Source organism: Takifugu rubripes, chromosome 20 (assembly GCF_901000725.2).
Source record: "Takifugu rubripes chromosome 20, fTakRub1.2, whole genome shotgun sequence".
Classification (NCBI taxonomy): domain Eukaryota; kingdom Metazoa; phylum Chordata; class Actinopteri; order Tetraodontiformes; family Tetraodontidae; genus Takifugu; species Takifugu rubripes.
Window position 1 is genome coordinate 13010165 of NC_042304.1, and position 18502 is coordinate 13028666.

General features: G+C 46.8%; 2 protein-coding genes across 4 annotated transcripts in view; one reads left to right on the forward strand and one right to left on the reverse strand.

The window, feature by feature from the left end:
- The window catches only part of dennd1b (DENN/MADD domain containing 1B), an 81115-nt gene extending 69883 nt beyond the window's left edge, over window positions 1-11232 (reverse strand). For all 3 annotated transcript variants that reach the window (XM_011615034.2, XM_011615035.2, XM_011615033.2), the window contains exons 1-2: window positions 10937-11232; window positions 10332-10396 (exon numbers count right to left, since the gene is read on the reverse strand). In XM_011615034.2, the coding sequence (XP_011613336.2) occupies window positions 10332-10396; window positions 10937-10953 (82 nt within the window). In that variant the 5' untranslated portion in view covers window positions 10954-11232. The remainder of the gene's footprint in view (window positions 1-10331; window positions 10397-10936) is intronic.
- Window positions 11233-13408: 2176 nt separating this feature from the next.
- c20h1orf53 (chromosome 20 C1orf53 homolog) lies at window positions 13409-17984 on the forward strand. Its single transcript, XM_011615032.2, has 3 exons — window positions 13409-13844; window positions 14994-15095; window positions 15932-17984. Exons 1-3 carry the CDS (start codon window positions 13566-13568, stop codon window positions 16001-16003), a joined length of 453 nt encoding a protein of 150 aa, XP_011613334.2. The 5' UTR covers window positions 13409-13565; the 3' UTR covers window positions 16004-17984.
- Window positions 17985-18502: the final 518 nt, after the last annotated feature.

An 18502-nucleotide genomic window follows, 5' to 3' on the forward strand; every position in this document is an offset into this window, starting at 1 on the left:
CGCCGTAGCGGCCCAACAACTGCCCTGAATGCATGTTTCTGGCTTCAAGATTCGAGCGCAACACACAAAAAAAAGACCTAACCCTAAATCCAGTGTGAATACACATTTGGATGAAAGCGTCTAGTTTATAATTCTCTATACTATGAGAATCAAACGCAGACTTGGAGCCCTCATGGCCATGCAGCATTCTAAAGGCATAAAAAATGCACTTTTTTCACCTTATTCCATGAACTGGTGAATGTGTGTTGTGAGTGAATAGGGGGCCTGTTTGTTAAAAAGGCCAAATCCCATATGGTGAACAGCAGCTCCTCTGGTGAGAAGAGAGGCTGTGAAAGCCACCGGCAGCCCCTCTCCTCCATCCGTGTTCCAGAGATGAAGGGATTCAGCGCCTGCCTCTCCTTGTTCCTCCTCTCTCCCACTCCCTTCGCCTCCTCTCCTCCCTCTTTCTTGGCCAGGGGTTAAACTGCTGCACTCTAACCTTCTTGGCAATGATTTCATTCACTCTTTTCTCTTGTTCATTCTCACATCTTTAAGAGAGATTTATTTCACAGTATGTAGTGGATTAGGCCTCTTCGCATGCCCTCGGACAAAAGCATTGTTTTAGCGCTAGCTAGTTCACTGTAACGGGAGGAAACTGCCGCCGCTAAGCATGCACAATGCAGCCATTGTGGATGCGGGGCTGGAAGGACCCTTCCTCAGAGGCCGTCTAGACTTTGAGCTAGGGCCACTGGAGAAACAGAGGGAGAAAATCCCATCAGGCAGTGGAGTGAAAGTTAACTAAGGTAACCTGCTGTGAACCTGATGAAGATGTCAAGCCAACATATGGCAAAAAATGTCTATTGTCAGAACAAGGAGCTTTCTTCCCTCTGAGGGACACTTAGACGAAGGAGGAGGAGAAGAAGGGTGGCTTAGAAGAGCGGGGGAGAGTTACAACCTAAAGGAAGGAATAACTGCAGTGGTCATCGTTTTACTTCTGGATCAGTAGCCTTATTATGACTGGGAGGAGGCCCAACCCCTACCCTCACAATTAAAGGGGTAAGAAGATTAACTGCCGTCTTTCAAAGGCCAGCAGGAAGAAAAACACTCACGGACGTTTAGAACGCTTTTCCTCATCCTGCCGACTGAGTCGGTCCTGCACACTGCAAATAGCATTACATTTCATGCCGATTTGGTGAGCAGAGGTTCCCAGAAAAGACAAACTTCTCACACGATGATATGGTTCTTAGGGTTACCAATATCGATTGGTCACACCGTGTTGTTACAAGTGAGGGTGGTGAGCGACAACTCACCACAAACACTCGGAACAGAAGAACTCCATCCAGGATTTCATGGACTCTTCTGCTGAGTGCTGTGGTCATAATTGGCAACTATTGTTGGGCATTTTTTAATCCAACTGAAAACATACAAGTAAAGTCATCCAATAATATAGAAACTACGCTGGTAAGATTTGAAACTGTAAACTCTAATTTTGAAGGGATCATCCGATTTTGCAGATATTTTAATTTCAATGCTAGAAAAAGAACAACCTCTAAGGTAAAGCCTGCTTCACCAGCCAAAAACATCAACTGGCAGCTTCACACGTGAGAGAAGCAGGCCTGGGAGACTTCTGAACCATTTTCTACGGCTTCATCTGGAAAGAAAAAAAATATCCTAATAAACAACAGCCTCAACCACTGGAAGAGGAAGAAAGAGAGCTGCACAGAGATGATGTGACCCTATTAATGCCACATTAGTTGTTCTGCCTCTCCAGAAAAATGCTTTAGAGGGAAAGGGAGAGACGGGAGAGGGAGAGAGAGGGAGAGAACGATACTGTCTCCAGGCTAGTTGGGATGCAACCCAATTTCACAGCTTCACGAATGAGTGGCAAAGCATATGGATGCAACCTTTGTGACAGCCTCTGTGTATCACCACGTATCAGCGTTGATATTCCCAGTCAGATTCCATACTGGTCCAACATTATGTCAAACACCAGCTCTGCATGACTGCATTTTCCACACAACATGCTGCCACTGCCTGTTAGTTAGAGAGGATGCTAGCCTGCGAAACTATACGGGAAAAAACAAGCCAACTATTCCCTTGGCGGGCTACTCTCCAGCACATCCTGCACCGGCTGTGATCCGCAGTTTCTGCGGAATGATAAAATCAAGGTAAAGCGGTAGCGTGCCCTAAAATCTGAGATGTGACCCAGATATTTATTCCAAAACAGATGGGGAGGAAGGGATGGTTGACAGCGGAATTTTGGTAGTATGAGGAATGGTGATGATTCCATCGCTGGCTGCTGTCTGGCTTGCTGAAAGCAAGAAAAAAAACAAAAAAAAGCAGCTATTTTTTCCACATAATCACATTCTTCTTTCCATATGGTCCAACCATCTGCCTAATTCATGAAACATCTATATAAACACAGCAGATAAATGGCTAATATGCATAAAAAGCATGAATATAACATGCATCATGGGTATGTTACAGGTTAGCTTTAAACAACAACCCTGTGTCTGTTTTCAAATTAACTAATTACTATTTTAAAATCACAACAGGAAAACAGGTTAATCTTCTGCTCGCGCTCCGTGGTCCTGTGACATATGCAGCCGTACGAGGAGTCTGACAAAACACATCAGAAAGTAAAAGTTCTGATTTAGAGAAGAGCGTGGGTCGGGTCATTGTCAGTCAGTTACACATGCTTAAGGGAGAGCTCCCTCTCGTCTTTGAGGTGGTGGTTCCAGCATCAGATGAAGCTCTGTGTAGCACAGCAGCTCCTTGAGGTGAGGAGGGGATCGATCTCACTTAATGTCATATGGCACAGCACCCAGAGGCAGCTGCATGGTGCTGATGACAGTGCAAAGCCTTGCCTTTGGCGGCTACATGCTCGGTGCTGCCGAGCTGTGATTTGAAGTTCACATGCAAAGGCTGACAGACAGGCAGCTCTCAGTCAGCCAGACGCACAGTTTCCACAAGCGTGACAACACGCCCGCATCTTTTTAAGCGTAAAATATTGCCTAAACCACCCAAAAAAGGAAAAAATACGTGGAGGCCCGACTGCTCTGCAGAACTGACAGAGAATATACAAACCAGAAAATGTCCATGATTTAAATATAAGGAGGCAATTTTCACCTTCAACAGAAAAATGATAATATTACTGCACCATCACAAAGCATCAATGACTAATTGTTACATTGACAGATGAAGTTGCCCTCAGCCAGTGGGGGAAAATGGAAGTAGATAAGCACATGCGCCACTTCCTGTTGTCTGGTCTTTATCCCATATTTACACAGAGATAGTAGCAACGTCCACTGATGTTCTGTTAAGATTGGAAAACTAAAAACCCTGTTATGGCTGAGGTCGAGAAGGATCCGACGGTGAGAAACACATCAGTGTGTGTCCGGGTGGGGTGGGGTGGGGGTTGAAAACAAAGACACTGTGGATGAATTACATGATTTGCAATGATAAATGGTCCCAGACACTCGCAGCGGCATCAAAACTGACCTAAATTTCCACGAAAAATAGGCCAGAACCCAAATTAAGGGCCAGTAAGGCCACGACACACACGTAAACGGCATCATCCTCACTGTAATTGTGAGGCGTCGGGCAACACGGGCGTGGAGAGACGTAGCCTGGGGGCGTAGCTGTTGACATGTAAACAGCGAGGATAGGAACTGAGATGACAGGCTCGCACCACTAGTTCTGCTTGACTTGGGTTTGGCCCTGACCACAAAATTAGGGTCTAACGGACAGCAGTCTACATGTCAGGGTACCAGCACTCGTACCATGTCAATAACTAGGCTGATTCCCTTAATTGCCGGGGAAAACACGTTCCTGCCTTTTCGTCATCCATCTTTTGGATCATTTTGCATCAGTCTACATGTCAGCTGCTCCGTGAGACCAGAGCACACGCACGCCCGATGTAAACAACCTCAGCCATTATCTGCTTATCTGTTCATCCAAGAGCAGAGCTTGAAGAAGGATCCTCCATCCTGCCCTGCAGAGTGAATTAGGCCTGCTTTTATTTGCTAGAAGCTGCACATATTAAATCGACAAGATGCCCAGTATACTTCCAATCAAGGCATGTTCAAACTCTTTCAGTCCAAAAGCATTCCCAGGTAAAGTGGTTCCTGTGGGAAAACCTCAGAGAAAGAGGTGTCTTGCTTAATATGGCCAGGAGCTATCGTTAAATAGCTTCACAAGAGAATCGCTAAAGTCTACGGATATTTGAGGAGAGCTTTTTTTTTTTTGGGTAAAGAAAATCCAATTTACCAGACTACAAGAGATTAACGTCACCAAAGCCACATGTAAGCGGCGCTGCGCTAATCCTGCTCATTTGTGGGATAAACTAGGCCACATCGGTATTACTCGCATAAGAAGCCGCCAATCATGGTTGTATGACTCACGATATTTGTCTGTGCCCGTGCAGGCTTGCGTGTGTGTCTTTGGTTGTACATGCTTGTGCCATCTGTGCTGGACATACACACTTCTGGCCTTTTACTGGCAGCCATCGAAGCTAAAAAGAGCTCTGCTTCCATCACGACACCAGCGCCGTTTTTCAAATTGGGCTGGACGATATCCTAGCCTTTGCTTTTGTTTTCAACTGGGTAAAACTCCCCCAGTTCTCTGGACCATGAATCAAAAGTGGCCACGGGGGGATAAATTAATCTGCCAAGGTGCACATACCACACACGCCGCCGTCGCCAACAACAACGACGAGGCTCTGGGAGAGAAGCGGAGGTGAAGAGAGGAACCTTTTCTGCATTCATCAAAATCATCTCGTTTTGAATCATTGATCAGGTCGCTACTCTTCCCCACTTTCCCGCCGGGGGAAGGGGAGGTCTAAAAATAGCCCGTGAGCGTCTGTGCCTAGAAGTCTTTCCCTGTTCTCCCAGACTGGCAACATGACTGAATTCAGATGAGGCTTCTGCAGCTTTTACAGTCGCGACGCTCATATATGTTTGACTCATCCCAACGTGCACCTGTTCTCCGTCGCACACAAATAAACAGGTTGCATCTGGAGATTTCAGCACGGCTTCACACTTTAGGGGAGTCTCATCAGCATATCCACCTTCTCCTCCATCACCCAGCCCCATTCTGCCCAGGTCTTTGGGGATTAAAGTCTACTCGCAGCTGTCTGGATGTGTGCGTTTGTCCACAAAGCAGGTGAGGCAAGGCCACGTGGGTTCACAGGACATCTCCGTCTAGCTCTTCGGCTGTAACCGAAAAGGCAAGTGAGAAACTTTCGTGATGCAGATCGGCGAGCATAAAGAAAAAGGTTGATGTGGGAAGAAAAGTGTGGGTAAAACACATGATGTGTGAGAGAGGAAGCAGAGATCACTGAAGCTAGAGGCACCGAGGCTGCAAAATAACTCTGATTAATCTGACAGCCTGAGATAATAGGCTCCGTGTTGTTTCTAAACAGGTCAATTATGAACAAAGTTTTCTGAATCAAGTTTTACAATCATTTTTCTGCAAACATTCTTATGTGGCTGGTCTGGACTGAAGACAGATGAAGTCACCTGGGGCAGGGGAACAGAGTGGGACCGGAGGCTATATTAAACCATAGCACTTGATTAGACCCAACCGTTTTGATAGCATTAACAGCAACGGATCTCCTTCCTCAACAGGCAGCATGAAGCCTCTGACGTGAGCCGACACTGAACTGAAAGCAGTCGATGCTAAATTCCATCACGTCCGCTCGCAACGTCTTGGAATCTGACAGTTTCCCTCCTGGAAGCAGAGCCGGTAAACAGCAAGCTGCCTCGGAGCTGCTGAATGGTTGAGTGACTGCAAGCAGAGACGTACAAATGACTCCACGCGCCAGCAGGAGAAGATGATTGTGGAGCACCGAGAGGGGCTACTGGATGGAGGTCAGCGGGGTAATGAAGTGGTGACCTCAGCTGCCTTCACACTGAAGCTGCAGGGGACTCTGGAAACTGGGGGTCGGAAACAGAGGAGCTTTTCTAAATGAACTCTGAAAACTAGTTTCTGCTAAATGTGGTTGAAAGGGACGATCAGGGTCTGCAGGTACGTGTCAGCATGCTATCGCTGATAGTGGAGCGAGATTATGTTCCAGTTCAAGGCCCCGTGTTCTCAAAACATGCACAAGTCTGAAATAGCCACGCTTCACTACTCTTAGGTGGAAAAGCATTTGCACATATCGTAGGAGGGGGGTTTCTTCAATTGTGGTCATTAATATACCGCAGCAAGGAAGTTAAGACACTTCCTCTGTTTGCTTCAGCAGAAACAGATACTGTGTGATAGCTGACTCTGAGTGAAGAAACCCATTTAGTCAGATCGCCAGGCTGAAACTGAAGTGAAATGCAGGAGGGTCATGAGACAAGCTGAGTGTGAGACCCCGGAGTCCTCCAAGGAAAGTGAGTAGAGGAGTGTGGCCTCTCTAATGACCAATCAACACCCTCCTTGCTGCCATGGCATCTGCTAGTGCTCCGACGGCCCCCCATCTAAGTGAGAGCCCACAATGAACTCCGATTCCAATCAAACTACAGGAACAGCAAAGCCTGGGTCAGGGGGGCAATTCTGACATTTCACAGAGTTCGATCTTTTCTAAAAGTTCTGCTCGGCGGGAGTTTTACTCCACACGTATGAAGGGTGAAAATAGGAAATGGAGGGAGCCGGGGGAAGAAAAGAGGGTGATGCGGCGCTGCTGCAGCCAGGAAGGAAACTCTGCTGGAAGGAACGACGACTGATGATGAGCAGCACTCTACAGAGCAAGATTGAAAGAAAGTGAAGCTCAACGGGCAGCTGCATTAGGAAGCAAGTAGCTACTACAAATGCATTTCTGTTCTAATATTGGAAACATGGCTGCATTCAAAAGGCAGTCTCACAAATAGGATGCAAAACACGTCAGATCCAACTGTCTGCCAAGGTCACACAAGTATGCAGGATAGTGATACAAGACATAAATATAATAAAATATTCATAAGCAGGGACAAAAGCAGGGAGCAGGTTTGAGAGAGTGACTGCTCTCATAAGGGTTTTCTCCCCATCTTTTTGACAGGTGAACCTCAACACCCCATCCTGTAATTGCAGCATGAATGTTGCTATAAAACTAATATGCTGATCTATTAAGTTTATAGCTTTGTTACTGGGAACAATCTGGCTGCAGGCAGCAGGCGAGGACAGGTAGCATCTGTCCCCACCTACTGCCTTGGCAGCGTCGGCATCATCTGCTAGCTTTGGCAGCATCTTGGAAGCACATCAATATGGCTTTATGTAGCCAGGGCTGCTAGTAGCTAGCATGCCAGTCACGCTCTCAGGCAACGCTCTCTTGCAGCCCGAGCATCCACAGAGCACCGAGCCAACAAAGCTAAGTGGAACAGAGCTGTGGCTGAACAGGGAGGCCAGGTCTCCGTGGACCTGCACAGGGAAAAAGAGCCAGTGTCTGTCATCTCTCCACACAGCCACGGTTAGAAGCGCGGGGCCAAGTCCAAACACGAACACCGCCGCCATTGTAGCTATCAGCTTTCTTTTCTGGTTTTTTTTTTTTTTTTCCTCCAACATTTTTGTTTTGAAATGTTGTTGCTCTGGCGGACTTTCAGTTTTTAAGAGATAAGATCTCTAGCATGTTGTTCAGTTTATACCTGCACCATCGGCGTTAATGTTTGTTCTAAATTACATGCCAACGAACAGCCTTTCCCCCGATGAGTTGAAAATGGCTGATGTGGAAACATGCGAGTCAGACCAATATGGTTAAAGTGTCAAAGATGAAGCGTTAGTCTGGTGGGCCCCGCTGTCTAAACAGTCCTGACTCGGGCTAAAACGGGACTATTTTCCTGTTTATTGTATGTAGCACCTTCAGATAGCAATGCTTGGTACTATCACACCCCCAAAAAGTGTAACATACAATTGCTTCAGCTTATAAAAAGTTCTAAAACTCGCTTCCTATTATTAGCGCCCTGTGGTCACATGGTGCATGTGACACCAGCAGAGATGAAGGGTCCTGATAGGGTGCACTAGGTAGCAAAGGATAGTCTTCACATCTAACTGATTTAACTGAAAACCTTGGTAGAGTGATCTATTTACTCTGTTCAGGGGTGAGAGGCTTTCAGAAAAAAAATGGCTTTAAAGCACATCTGCTTGCAGTCACATGGTGCTGTTTGGGTGTGCAGCGCTGTGAGGTGTGAAGCGCATTTAACACAGGAAGCTGGGGGACAGCTGACCCTAAGCAAAAAAGAAAGACTCCTCTTCATGCTGTTATGCGCTAGTGACATGGAAATAGCTGTATTAATCCACTACAGTGTCTTGCTTTTATAAATGGATCAAGTTTCTGCAGATCCAGGAAGTGGTGATGGTGGCACAACAGCAGTGCGGCATCAGCAAAATGCCCCCAACCCCCCCCCCACACACACACAGATAAACACAAACACAAGAACTTTACTCCTAATAGAGGACAGCAGCAGAAAAACCTCCATCTATTTCATCTTGGAGTCCCTGATCTGCGAGGAGATCCAAAAACTATGAGCAAGCAAAACCCTCCACCTCTTTTCAGAGCCTTCAACAGCTCATTGCCACGTTGCTATGACAATTTAATTATAGTCTGCCGTTGTTGCACTATTGTTTATTTCCCAGTAAAGATGAGTGGGAAGATAAAGTGTGAACGTGGTGTTTTTTGGCTGGGGTTCTTATAACCAGTTTAGAGGGAAACCAGCTCCAGTTTGTGGTTAGTGACTGTGGTGGTTTTATGGCTGATCATAGCTGAGCTGTCATGAGTGATACCCGGGCTTTCAGCTCACAGTAAAATACGGAGCTGCAGAATTAAACTGGTGCATATATTACTCAGGCAGGGTGCGTTTTGGTGGTTAACACATTTGGCCGAACACAAAGAATAACAGCAGAGTCTGCAGAGCTCATTAAAGATCCAAGTTAATACAAATATCAGCCAAAGCCAAAGAAAATAAGTGATGAATTTCTACTTTAATTACCATAAACACCCCTAATGAAACCCCAGGCAGTTCTATGCATATCTGGTTCTACAGTAAACTACCCAATCAGGAACAGCTCACTGGACCACATGTCAGAACTGGTTGTGTACGTTCCACTTGACTTGAAGGGCGTGCAAACATCGCTCTGTAGCTGAGCTCCAGGGAGCAGGAGTCCGGATATGAATCCGACCCTGGATCAGACGCGGAGGAGGGGGGCTCGGTTATTACGGCGCAGGCCCGCGGTTTATGAGCAGGGCTGAAAAATCCAATATTTACAATGAGATCCAAGGACAAGTCTGAGTTTACTCCGGACAGCTGAGCAGCTGCACGAGGCAGCGTCCACATAACACCTCTTTAACGTCAATACTGAGCGGGCGGAGTAAGACGGCGGGCGTAATGTGCGGAGAAAATGTTTTTACAGGATATATGACTTATGGGTGGCACGGCATATTGATGTGAACCCCGGGTTACGCTATACTTCATAAAAGGTAGAACACAAGAGAGTCCTTTATTGGCCGCAGCGATTTCTTGGGCAGTTTTGGTCCCGGCCACCGCGGCTGGAATGTGAGCGCCGTAAACAAGCTTCCGTGCTCGCTGCTGACCCGAGCCGAAGCTTTCCAAAACAATCTTTAGCGTCCCGGTCTCAAGAGAAACGCTGCCACGAGTTAACTAATGGTCAAAATCAGTCACATAAATAAGGAGCGAATGCCTACGACAGCAAAGGCCCCACAGAGTCACAAGTGGGCGACTTTCTCGAGCCCTCGGAGGGACGTTGTGGAGGACGCGTAATAACCCGACAGCCATGATTGATCTCAGCCTATCGACGCACAGCGGCTCTCTGTTGGTCTCAGTCTGCAAATGACACGTGAGAACTGGTTCGGAAAGCCTCGCAATTACCACAAACTGTAATTTTCCCAGCGTTACGAACAGAGCGTTGTGGAGGGCCCAAACATGCTCATCCAGAAGGTGCTGCAGCCATAACTCATCCTTCATCTCAATGTCAAATATGTCAGGTAAGGATTTCAAGAGCGAACCGTTAATAAGCGTTAGAAGGCTTGATAGGGGCGTTCTCCTGGACTCTCAACACCGAATTTGAAGTCCAACTTCCAGCTAGTGAGAATCCAAACACCAGTAGGAAGAGAGTTTTCTTGAGATTTGTCTTACAATGCAGTTTAGTAAGGTCAAAGAGGGGGAAGTGATAACCAAATGACATTTTATTCCAACGAGAATGAAGAAACCTTCTCAATAATCACATGCTCACTTTAAGTAAAACTATAGTGATTGGTTATCAGTTCCTTAATTTATCCGCTGCCTTTTTGTCATCACAGAATAGTGAAACCCAGAGAGTTCTAGTTCACTGAGTAAAGTGGAAGTATTGGGAGAGTTGATCAAAAGAACATCACCTACCCTCTTTTTCAGATGTCGGACAGGCCACCTGAAGAACCAGATCGAACGTTCTTTCTGGGTTCTCCCTGAAATAAAAGAATTCTTCTTCAGCAAGAGACCATTACAGTGATTAAACCAGGGCAACATATACTGTGTATATATATATATATATATATGTGTGTGTGTGTGTGTGTTTTCTGTACATATCAGTCGTTGATAACCCATAGCCTATCGATTATTTATTCTGCGTGTGAGGCAAAAAACTAAGTTTTCTTATCTCTGTCAAACTTTGAACAAGGGGTTTGGGTCGCGGCCGCGTGTACCCGGTGAGCTGTGCGGCTGTGCAGCCGAGCTCCAGCCTGCTCCTCCGGTCAGCAGAGCCGCACACTGACCCAAATGCGCCGGAGCCAGCTGGCCTGGTAAATCCGCTGCTGGAGGGGGCGAAAAATCACGCCAAACGTACCCGTGTGTCACCTCCGACTTACGGTTTAGGTGACTGAGGGACATGTTAGCCGTTAGCTTGACAGTGCTGCACCAAGCGCACGCGTGTGTGTGTGTGTGTGTGTGTGTGTGTGTGTGTGTGTGTGTGTGTGTGTGTATGTTGACGTAAAACTCGGAGTTCTTACTTTATTCTGCTGTCCATGGTTTTGCTACAACATCGCGACAACTCCGTGCTGTCTGCGGCTCTGCTCTGCGGGCTGCCTGGAGAATCCCCCCTCGTCTTCCCGCTGTCTTTCGTCTCTTCTCCTCGTCAGATGTTGGCCGTCAGCTGCCACGACATCGCCCTCGGAGGCGCGGAGTCGTGCGGTCGTTCGCCCTTCGGTCTGCCGTGAACGCGACTCGGACCTCCAGTCTGAGCAGCAGGGTGTTTATTTCCCACAACAAACGCAACACCAGGAAGTGCCGCTGTCAAAGCCTCCGTGACGTCAACACGTCATATGACGAGCACCTTGCCGCGCCTGCCGCTGCCGCTGCCGCTGCGCCTGCCGCGTCTGCCGCTGCCGCGCCTGCCGCTGCCGCGGCCGCTGCGCCTGCCGCGTCTGCCGCTGCCGCGTCTGCCGCTGCCGCGCCTGCCGCTGCCGCGGCCGCTGCGCCTGCCGCCGCCGGTGCTGCTTCTGCCTGCAGCATCTTCCTGCCTTTGCTTTTGATGAGAGCATGATAGTCTAGGGCAGAACTGAGCCGGATGATTCATCCTTTTGGTCTTTCCCCAGTGAGAAGCCATTATTAATTCAATAATCGTGGATTTACTAGCCGTAAGGAGCTCACTCTGAAAGTGGGGTTGTGGAAAAGTTAAGCCTTCCAAAATAAAAAGTACCTGCTATTGTTTTATTATCATGTTTTTTTTTTTAAATTGTTTTCTTAAAATAATGGAGCAGCAGTCCATTGCCTTGCAGATCTTGACTTTGATATGGTTAACTAGAATTAAACCATTCCATGACTAAAACCATTGCAGGCACGTTGAGCTCAGTCCCAAGACCTTCGTGCTATTAATCAACAATTCTCACCACCGAGCCACGATTCTAAAAATGTTCACTTATCACATCATTATGACCTGATAAGTTCTTCTTAGCGAGCAGATGACAGAACACTTCCTTCCGTGCAAAGAATACCAAGTTAATGTTTGGCCGGAAAAAAATAAATTTAGCAAAATTGCAATTTCTTCTTTAATTACAGATCAAATATGTTCCTTATACTTAAACGCACATCCTGCCTGGATTTATCCTGGATTTTTACCTACTGAGTAATTAGTCAGTAATGCCCTTAATCACTCACAAGGTTTTTAAAAGCGAAGCGTCGCTGACCTTGTGCTTGGCTTATTTCAGCTCCAAGGTCTCTTATCATACCCTCAAATCCATGTTAGAGCTTTTCCACCTCACAATAATTAAAAGTGACAGAGTTTTCTGTTGCTGCTTCTTTTCTGCATAATCAACTGCCTTTAAATTTCAGACGCTCCAGACAAGACACAGTTTTTGAAATGCAGGTTAAACACTGATTTTCAAGCACTGGCCTAACTTATGTTGTCATGCATGTGTGTTTTTATTTCTCTGATGTGTATATGCAGTACAGAAAGCATCTTTGAATGTCTGCATAAATGCTGTGCATATAAGTATGTATGTGTATTTCTATGCATCTTTGAACATATAGTAATACAGTGTGGTCCCTGTACTAAGAAATGCCTCGTTGGCTGTTTTCTTTTAAATGTAGTAATGAATGAAGAGAAATAAACTTCCCTTGAAGAGCTGATCAATCAAAGCCAGTTGCTTTCATTATTTGGCATATTGTGGAATTACGTGCTCAGCCACAGCTGCCACGCATGCAGATATCTGTGAGATTAGAGTTGTAGTGTTTTTTCCCCAACAGTGTGATGGTGTGATTAATGTTTTCATTTCTCAGCCCGATCAAACAAAATGCAGACCAATCCGGAGATGATCGCTGGATAAGACCCTCATCTTCTTTGTTTTGTCATATTCTCAGACCCTCATATTCTTCATCCTACTCATCACAGTGGTATTATGATTGATTTTAGGCTTTTTATTAACATGAATCCAATGCTCAATGTTGTTGGCCACAATGGCCAAAGTGTTGGCCATGATCAAATGTAGGTGAGGGGTTAAAGGGAGGTTAAGGTTAAAGAATTTCTTTTTTTTCTTCTACATAATTCCAGTGTATTCCATATGAAAGCAAAGGCTGCCTGCACAATGTTTCTTCTGAGAATCGTGTGTTTCTTTTAACCAGCTTTGTGTAATTTGACCGTGGGTAACTTGACCCCTGAGTGTCAGTCAAAAGACACTTGTCAGCTTTCATTATCCAGAATTCTGCGCTGGACTCATCATCAGAGGTGGCTTACAGCAGTATATAACCTTGAACGGACTCATTAGTCATTAATGCCCGTTCATCAACCTTGCAGTTTGTCCGAGCTACTATTTTACCTCAAACGTGTTTGTGCGTCATCGCCTCAATGTTTGATATTTGTTGTCTATTGTTTTACTTCTTTATGTACTGTTGTTTTTCACCCCGCACCCCTCAGTACTGTGTGACGTCTCAGACGGGACCTGTAGGGGCGCTGTGCGCGCGAGCAGTTCCGCTCTGGTCACATGACACCAAAGGCGGAAGTAGAGAAAGTGTCCAGGCCGGTAGGAGACGGGGCCAAAGTAAACAAAGCGCCGGCGGTTTGTAATAGCAACTAATTCCGTTATCAGCGATCAATGTAGCTGATCCAGGACGCCCCGTTTCTGAGAGAATATTTCAGAGCGGATGTTTTACGCGAGCATGTTTCACCCACATTATCCGTTCGTCAGCAGACTCCCTTTCCTGGTGTTTATTCGGTGTAATAAACGACTTGCAACCATGTCGTCAACGAACCCCGCAGAAGAAAGCTCGGAGCCGGTGAAGAGCTCCGAGAGGAGCGCGGACAGCAGCGCAGCAGAGCCGCTGACAGGCAGCAGCAACGCGGGGGCAGAACACCGGCCCCCGGGCAGAGGGTTCACAGAGGAAGAGCTGGCCATCCATAGACTCCACAGGCAGGCGTGTCAGGTAAAATGAAGCACTTCGGGAAACTTTGTTCAGTCCGATTACACCCGATTAATCACCAACAGGCGCGTTGATTGTTCTTGGAATACATGGATGATATTCAGATTCATCCCGTCGTTCCAATTTTAAATGAATCCTAAATGAGTTTAGCACTGTTTTAACTTTAGTAATTTAACTGTTGATTTGACAAGAACAAATGTGTAGTAATATATGCAGGGTAGATGCCGGGTTGCAGGTGCCAGTGGGCATAAATGCATTTTCCCACTTGGCTGTGGAAACATGGAGTGTTTGTACTTCGCCACCTACAGTACAGGTAGTGACGGTCATTGTTTTTGTCAGATCCATCCCATCCACCACATCTTACTGGCTCTTCCTCCAAACAGCCAGTGAGTTCTGTGCCGGCGACAGAATCGGCATCATCTGCAGGCCTGCAGGCGTATCTGTTGTAAATATTGTGCTGCTGAGCGCAGATGAAGCTGAGGCACGTTGGCTGCGACCTGAGGAGCCTGGTAGGGCCAGGGTGGGAAAAGCACAATGCAGAGAGGGGCCCCCGCTATGCCAGCTTCACTATGTGCCCCCGCGACACCATGTGAAATGACAGGTCGTGTCATCGAAAGGCCCGGGGCCTTTTTCCCTTCATGGCCTGTCAGAGCTCCCCAACTAGTGGGCTCTCAGTTTGAAACAGACTGAGAGATGACATTTTGGAACTTCCTAAGGGACAGCAGAGGAGTGGAGTGTTTCTCACTCGCTGAAGGTGTTTGTGTGGCTAAGTGAGATTAACATTTGATGAAAACACAAAAATAAATGCACCGAAAATACATTTTTTTTGGACGAGATACCGCTATAGCATTGGTCTAAAAATACAGTGTCGTCCTGATAACCGCTGCGGAGTCGCATCTAATGGATTGAACACAAAAGGCAACACTAATTAATTAGTAACATTATAGGAATGAGACTGTCTTACATCTGTTTCTACACTTGGAGGTCATCCAGCCCCTCTAGACCTCGACCCAGAGCAATCTGTTCATATGCAGCGTTGTGTTTTGGGGGATGTATACGTGCTGTATATGGCGTGTGTATGCAGGGGGCACACCTCACAATACGTCTTTGTATGTCGCTCTAATGAAATAATAATATGTGCATTATGTGCAGGCGCGGCAGCAGATGTACGTCGACCCTTCCAGTGGGTACAAGGTGTTCACTGAACATGCCCACCTCCAGAGAGGGAAGTGCTGCGGCAGCGCGTGCAGACATGTGAGTCTTTGTTTGCAGCTGGGTCAGGTTCTGTGCTGTTCCGCTGCTTCTCACGCGCACATCAACTGTTGAATGAATGGATGGCAGAGTTCATTAACGTGGGAGGGAGCTTTTAGTTGTGGGTTTATTATAAATAGGGTTTGAAAATAGAATTCCTCTATGATTGTGTTTACTCTTGAGTGGGATTTTCAATGACCCCCTTTGTTTCTACTTTTTAACGCCGCTGTTATTACGGCAACAGGAGTTCGCCACAAAACAGCGGTGTTATGTCCAAACTTCAGCCACTAAAGTTCTGACTCCGCATTTGTGTTTAATAAAACAACGTGCGACTAAAGATTTTCTCCACGTGGGGCCAATCTGCACACAACAGCAACGTGGCCTCACGCAGATCCCCTTTTTTTTCTAATTCAGCTTTAATTCTTTTCAATCTCAGAGGTGATGCGGGAACCAGAATGTGTCCACGTTCCTTCCATGTGGTCACGTGACTTGAATAAGAAGAGTCAGACCAGAATTTGCTGTTCTCCTGTTTCTGTGCAGAACTGAGCAATGTGGCCCCGGCCACATAAAACAGATGAGATTCATCAACTTTCTACAAAAATACCAAGAAATCACAAAGACTAAGTAAAAGGGTTTAAATCTTTGCTTTTATCTGGACCTTTCGAAGCACATTCAGGTTCCAGTTCCATCCTGATCTAGAGTCCAGGTTTCTCCAATCCTTCCTCATCCCATATATCTCAGTTGAGTCTTCCCTCCTTCTGCCTGATCCCGTCTCTACTTTTCTGCCTTGTCACACGTGGCTCGACTCTGAAGCTGAATCCTGTTATTCTCTCCCCCAGTGTCCATATGGCCAAGTGAACGTAAAGGACCCCGCGAAGAGGAAACACTTTAATTCTTTGTTTTATCTGTAGACCGTCACGGCAAAGGGAAGATGTCTGCCAGGAGTGGAAGCCACGTTGTCATTATTTATACCACCATTAGCGGTAAATGATGAAATAGGGCTGGTGTCGATGAAATCCCTGCATCCACTGAATCACAATGACTGTCAGGATCGTTTTTATTCTCACAAAGACAAGCAGGTCAGAGATAAGGATCTTCACAATGGATCCTTGGAATCATTATTATTTACTTATACCTTGCTGTGTTTTTGTGCTTTTGTATGATGTCCAATGATATGCCTTCAAGCTCTGCTGCTCATTTCTCTGGTATTTCGTGCTGTTCTCTTCTGATGCAGTTACAAGGGTTGTGGGAGTATAGGGATAGAACTAAAAGACCATTTCAGATCTGTGCCCTCAAGATAAAGGGCACCAAAGAAAGTAACCATCGACAGTCAGATGAAGACGCGCTCTCTTTCTTTGCATCTCTGGTTTTTTTCTTCCCTAAATGTATGGCTGCATGAATATTAGCATCGTTTACACTCACACAAGCGTTGGACTGAACTGTCTACCTTTGACTGAGACACTATGTTGGTAAAAATAAGTGGGGGCCAAAGGTCGGGCCTTGTACTTGGCTGCTCCGCTTTTACACCACTTGATGGAATCAGGCTGTTAACAAACATGCCATGGACATCAACAGCAGCCCTTCCCACAGGATTCACAGCTCAGCCTCCTGGCAACGCCAGGGCTACTCCGCAGCTCCCCGCGGCTCCTCTCCTGAGCCGCAGCCTAATGAACTCGTGGGCCTTCCTATCCCAGCACTGCGATAGATCGGCTCCTGCTCTGAGACGCGCATGCAAAGGCTCGCTCCGTCAGAATGCCCCATGGCTCCTAATAGGCTCACGGAGAAGAAAGGTTGCATTAAACGCTGCACTGTGGTGGTACAAGGTGAGGTCAAGCGCTCCTTGTGCTCCGCCTGTCCGTGCATGTGGGCTGCAACAAAGGTCTGCCACACAATTGGGATTTTTGTGGTTGGGCCGAGCGATGCCTCCGGGCGTCGGCTCTGAACCTGCCATACATGCGCGTCCAGCTCCGCCTTATTGGGCAAACAACGTCGGGATGAGAGGATCTGTCTGCCGTGGGATTCTGTCGCCGCCGCCCACCGGCGCAGCGGCGGTTTTTCCCCGGCAGGTGCGTCCCAAAGGCGAGTGTTTAGTGATGGCAGCAAAGCCCAGCGAGCGGCTACAAGGAGAGCCGTGATCCCAACAGTGCTGGGCAGGACAGGATCTTGTGGACGCGTCACCGGGCCGGATGAGAGGCGAATTTATTTGGTGTTATTCTTAAAGCGAGGCAGCGGAGCGTGCAGCAGCAACGTTTCTGCAGCGGGATGGTGAAGGTGTCACACTCGTCAAGTACCTGGGCCCGCTTGCCTGCTGCAGCTCTGGCGGTTTTGCCTGGGGACTTGTCTGTCACATTAAGTAGATGCATTGCCATTCAGGGTCTCGACAGTCCCGCAGCCTGACCATGAAATAGGCCAACTTTCATGTCTGCCTCATCCTTCCATGTCCTTCCAATCCAGTGATGGCACTATTTGATTTTTTTTTTTTCATGGTTAGCAGTTGTTGGCTGAGACAAACAACACAGGAATCTCCTCTGACACACTCATCGACAATAATACCTGAATTTCAACCCCGTTTTCTATAACGACCATTTGGAAAGGAATCTGTCGTGTACCGTTTCTCTTGCAGATGCATGCTAATGTCTGCTTTTAGTCCAAATAGGTTTTATGCCACTAACGCTTTTAGCTCAGCTGATTTTGGTTGGATTTTAAACCGGTAATATGCAAAATGTATAAAATTGGTCATATTTTTGCATACTGTTGTCTGATCAAATGTTGTCATTGCTTTTTTATTTATCATTTATGCAAATAACCATCAAGATTGATTTCATCATCACCATCAAGTGGTCAGCGTGCTGACCTTTGTTATACAGAAATAAAATTTTATTTTTTATAAAACATTAAGTTGGGATTGTTTCGTGTTCCACTAAACATCCAGATCTTCTAGCATCTTGGAAAATGACCCCTTCCACCCAAAGTCAATTAGAAAATGCCGTTTACACTTTAATTACATTTATGGGTCTGCCGCTCTTTTCCCTGCACACTTGTACAAAGTTAATTCAGCCAAGCAGACGTGCGTGTTGTTTATTTCAGGCGTTTTGGACTGAGCATGTCTGACCTTCAGCGGGAGCATATGCTGCATGAAACGACAGCTATGTACCATGTGCCTTTCTGCAGGACGGTGACATTAGCCGCGGAGAACGAGGCAGCGCAGTCCAGTTTGGAACTGTGACCAGACAGACTCTAGTCACAACCAGTTGACAGGCCAAGAAGCTTCTCTGTCAAACCCCCACCCTCAAACAAGCGCTCGCCCTCCGGCCAGTGGACCCAAACACAGTCAGCTCCAGCGTCTCCATCACTGTTGGCCAGAGCAGCCGGGAATTGACACGGGCCTGGCAGAGAGGGGAAAAAACCAT

Excerpts from the sequence above, each read along its gene's own strand:
- c20h1orf53 (XM_011615032.2), top strand. The coding sequence starts at position 13,566 with ATGTTTTACGCGAGCATGTTTCACCCACATTATCCGTTCGTCAGCAGA. Across the intron at positions 13,845-14,993 it reads TCCACAGGCAGGCGTGTCAG|GCGCGGCAGCAGATGTACGT; the intron begins GTAAAATGAAGC and ends CATTATGTGCAG. Across the intron at positions 15,096-15,931 it reads GCGGCAGCGCGTGCAGACAT|TGTCCATATGGCCAAGTGAA; the intron begins GTGAGTCTTTGT and ends TCTCTCCCCCAG.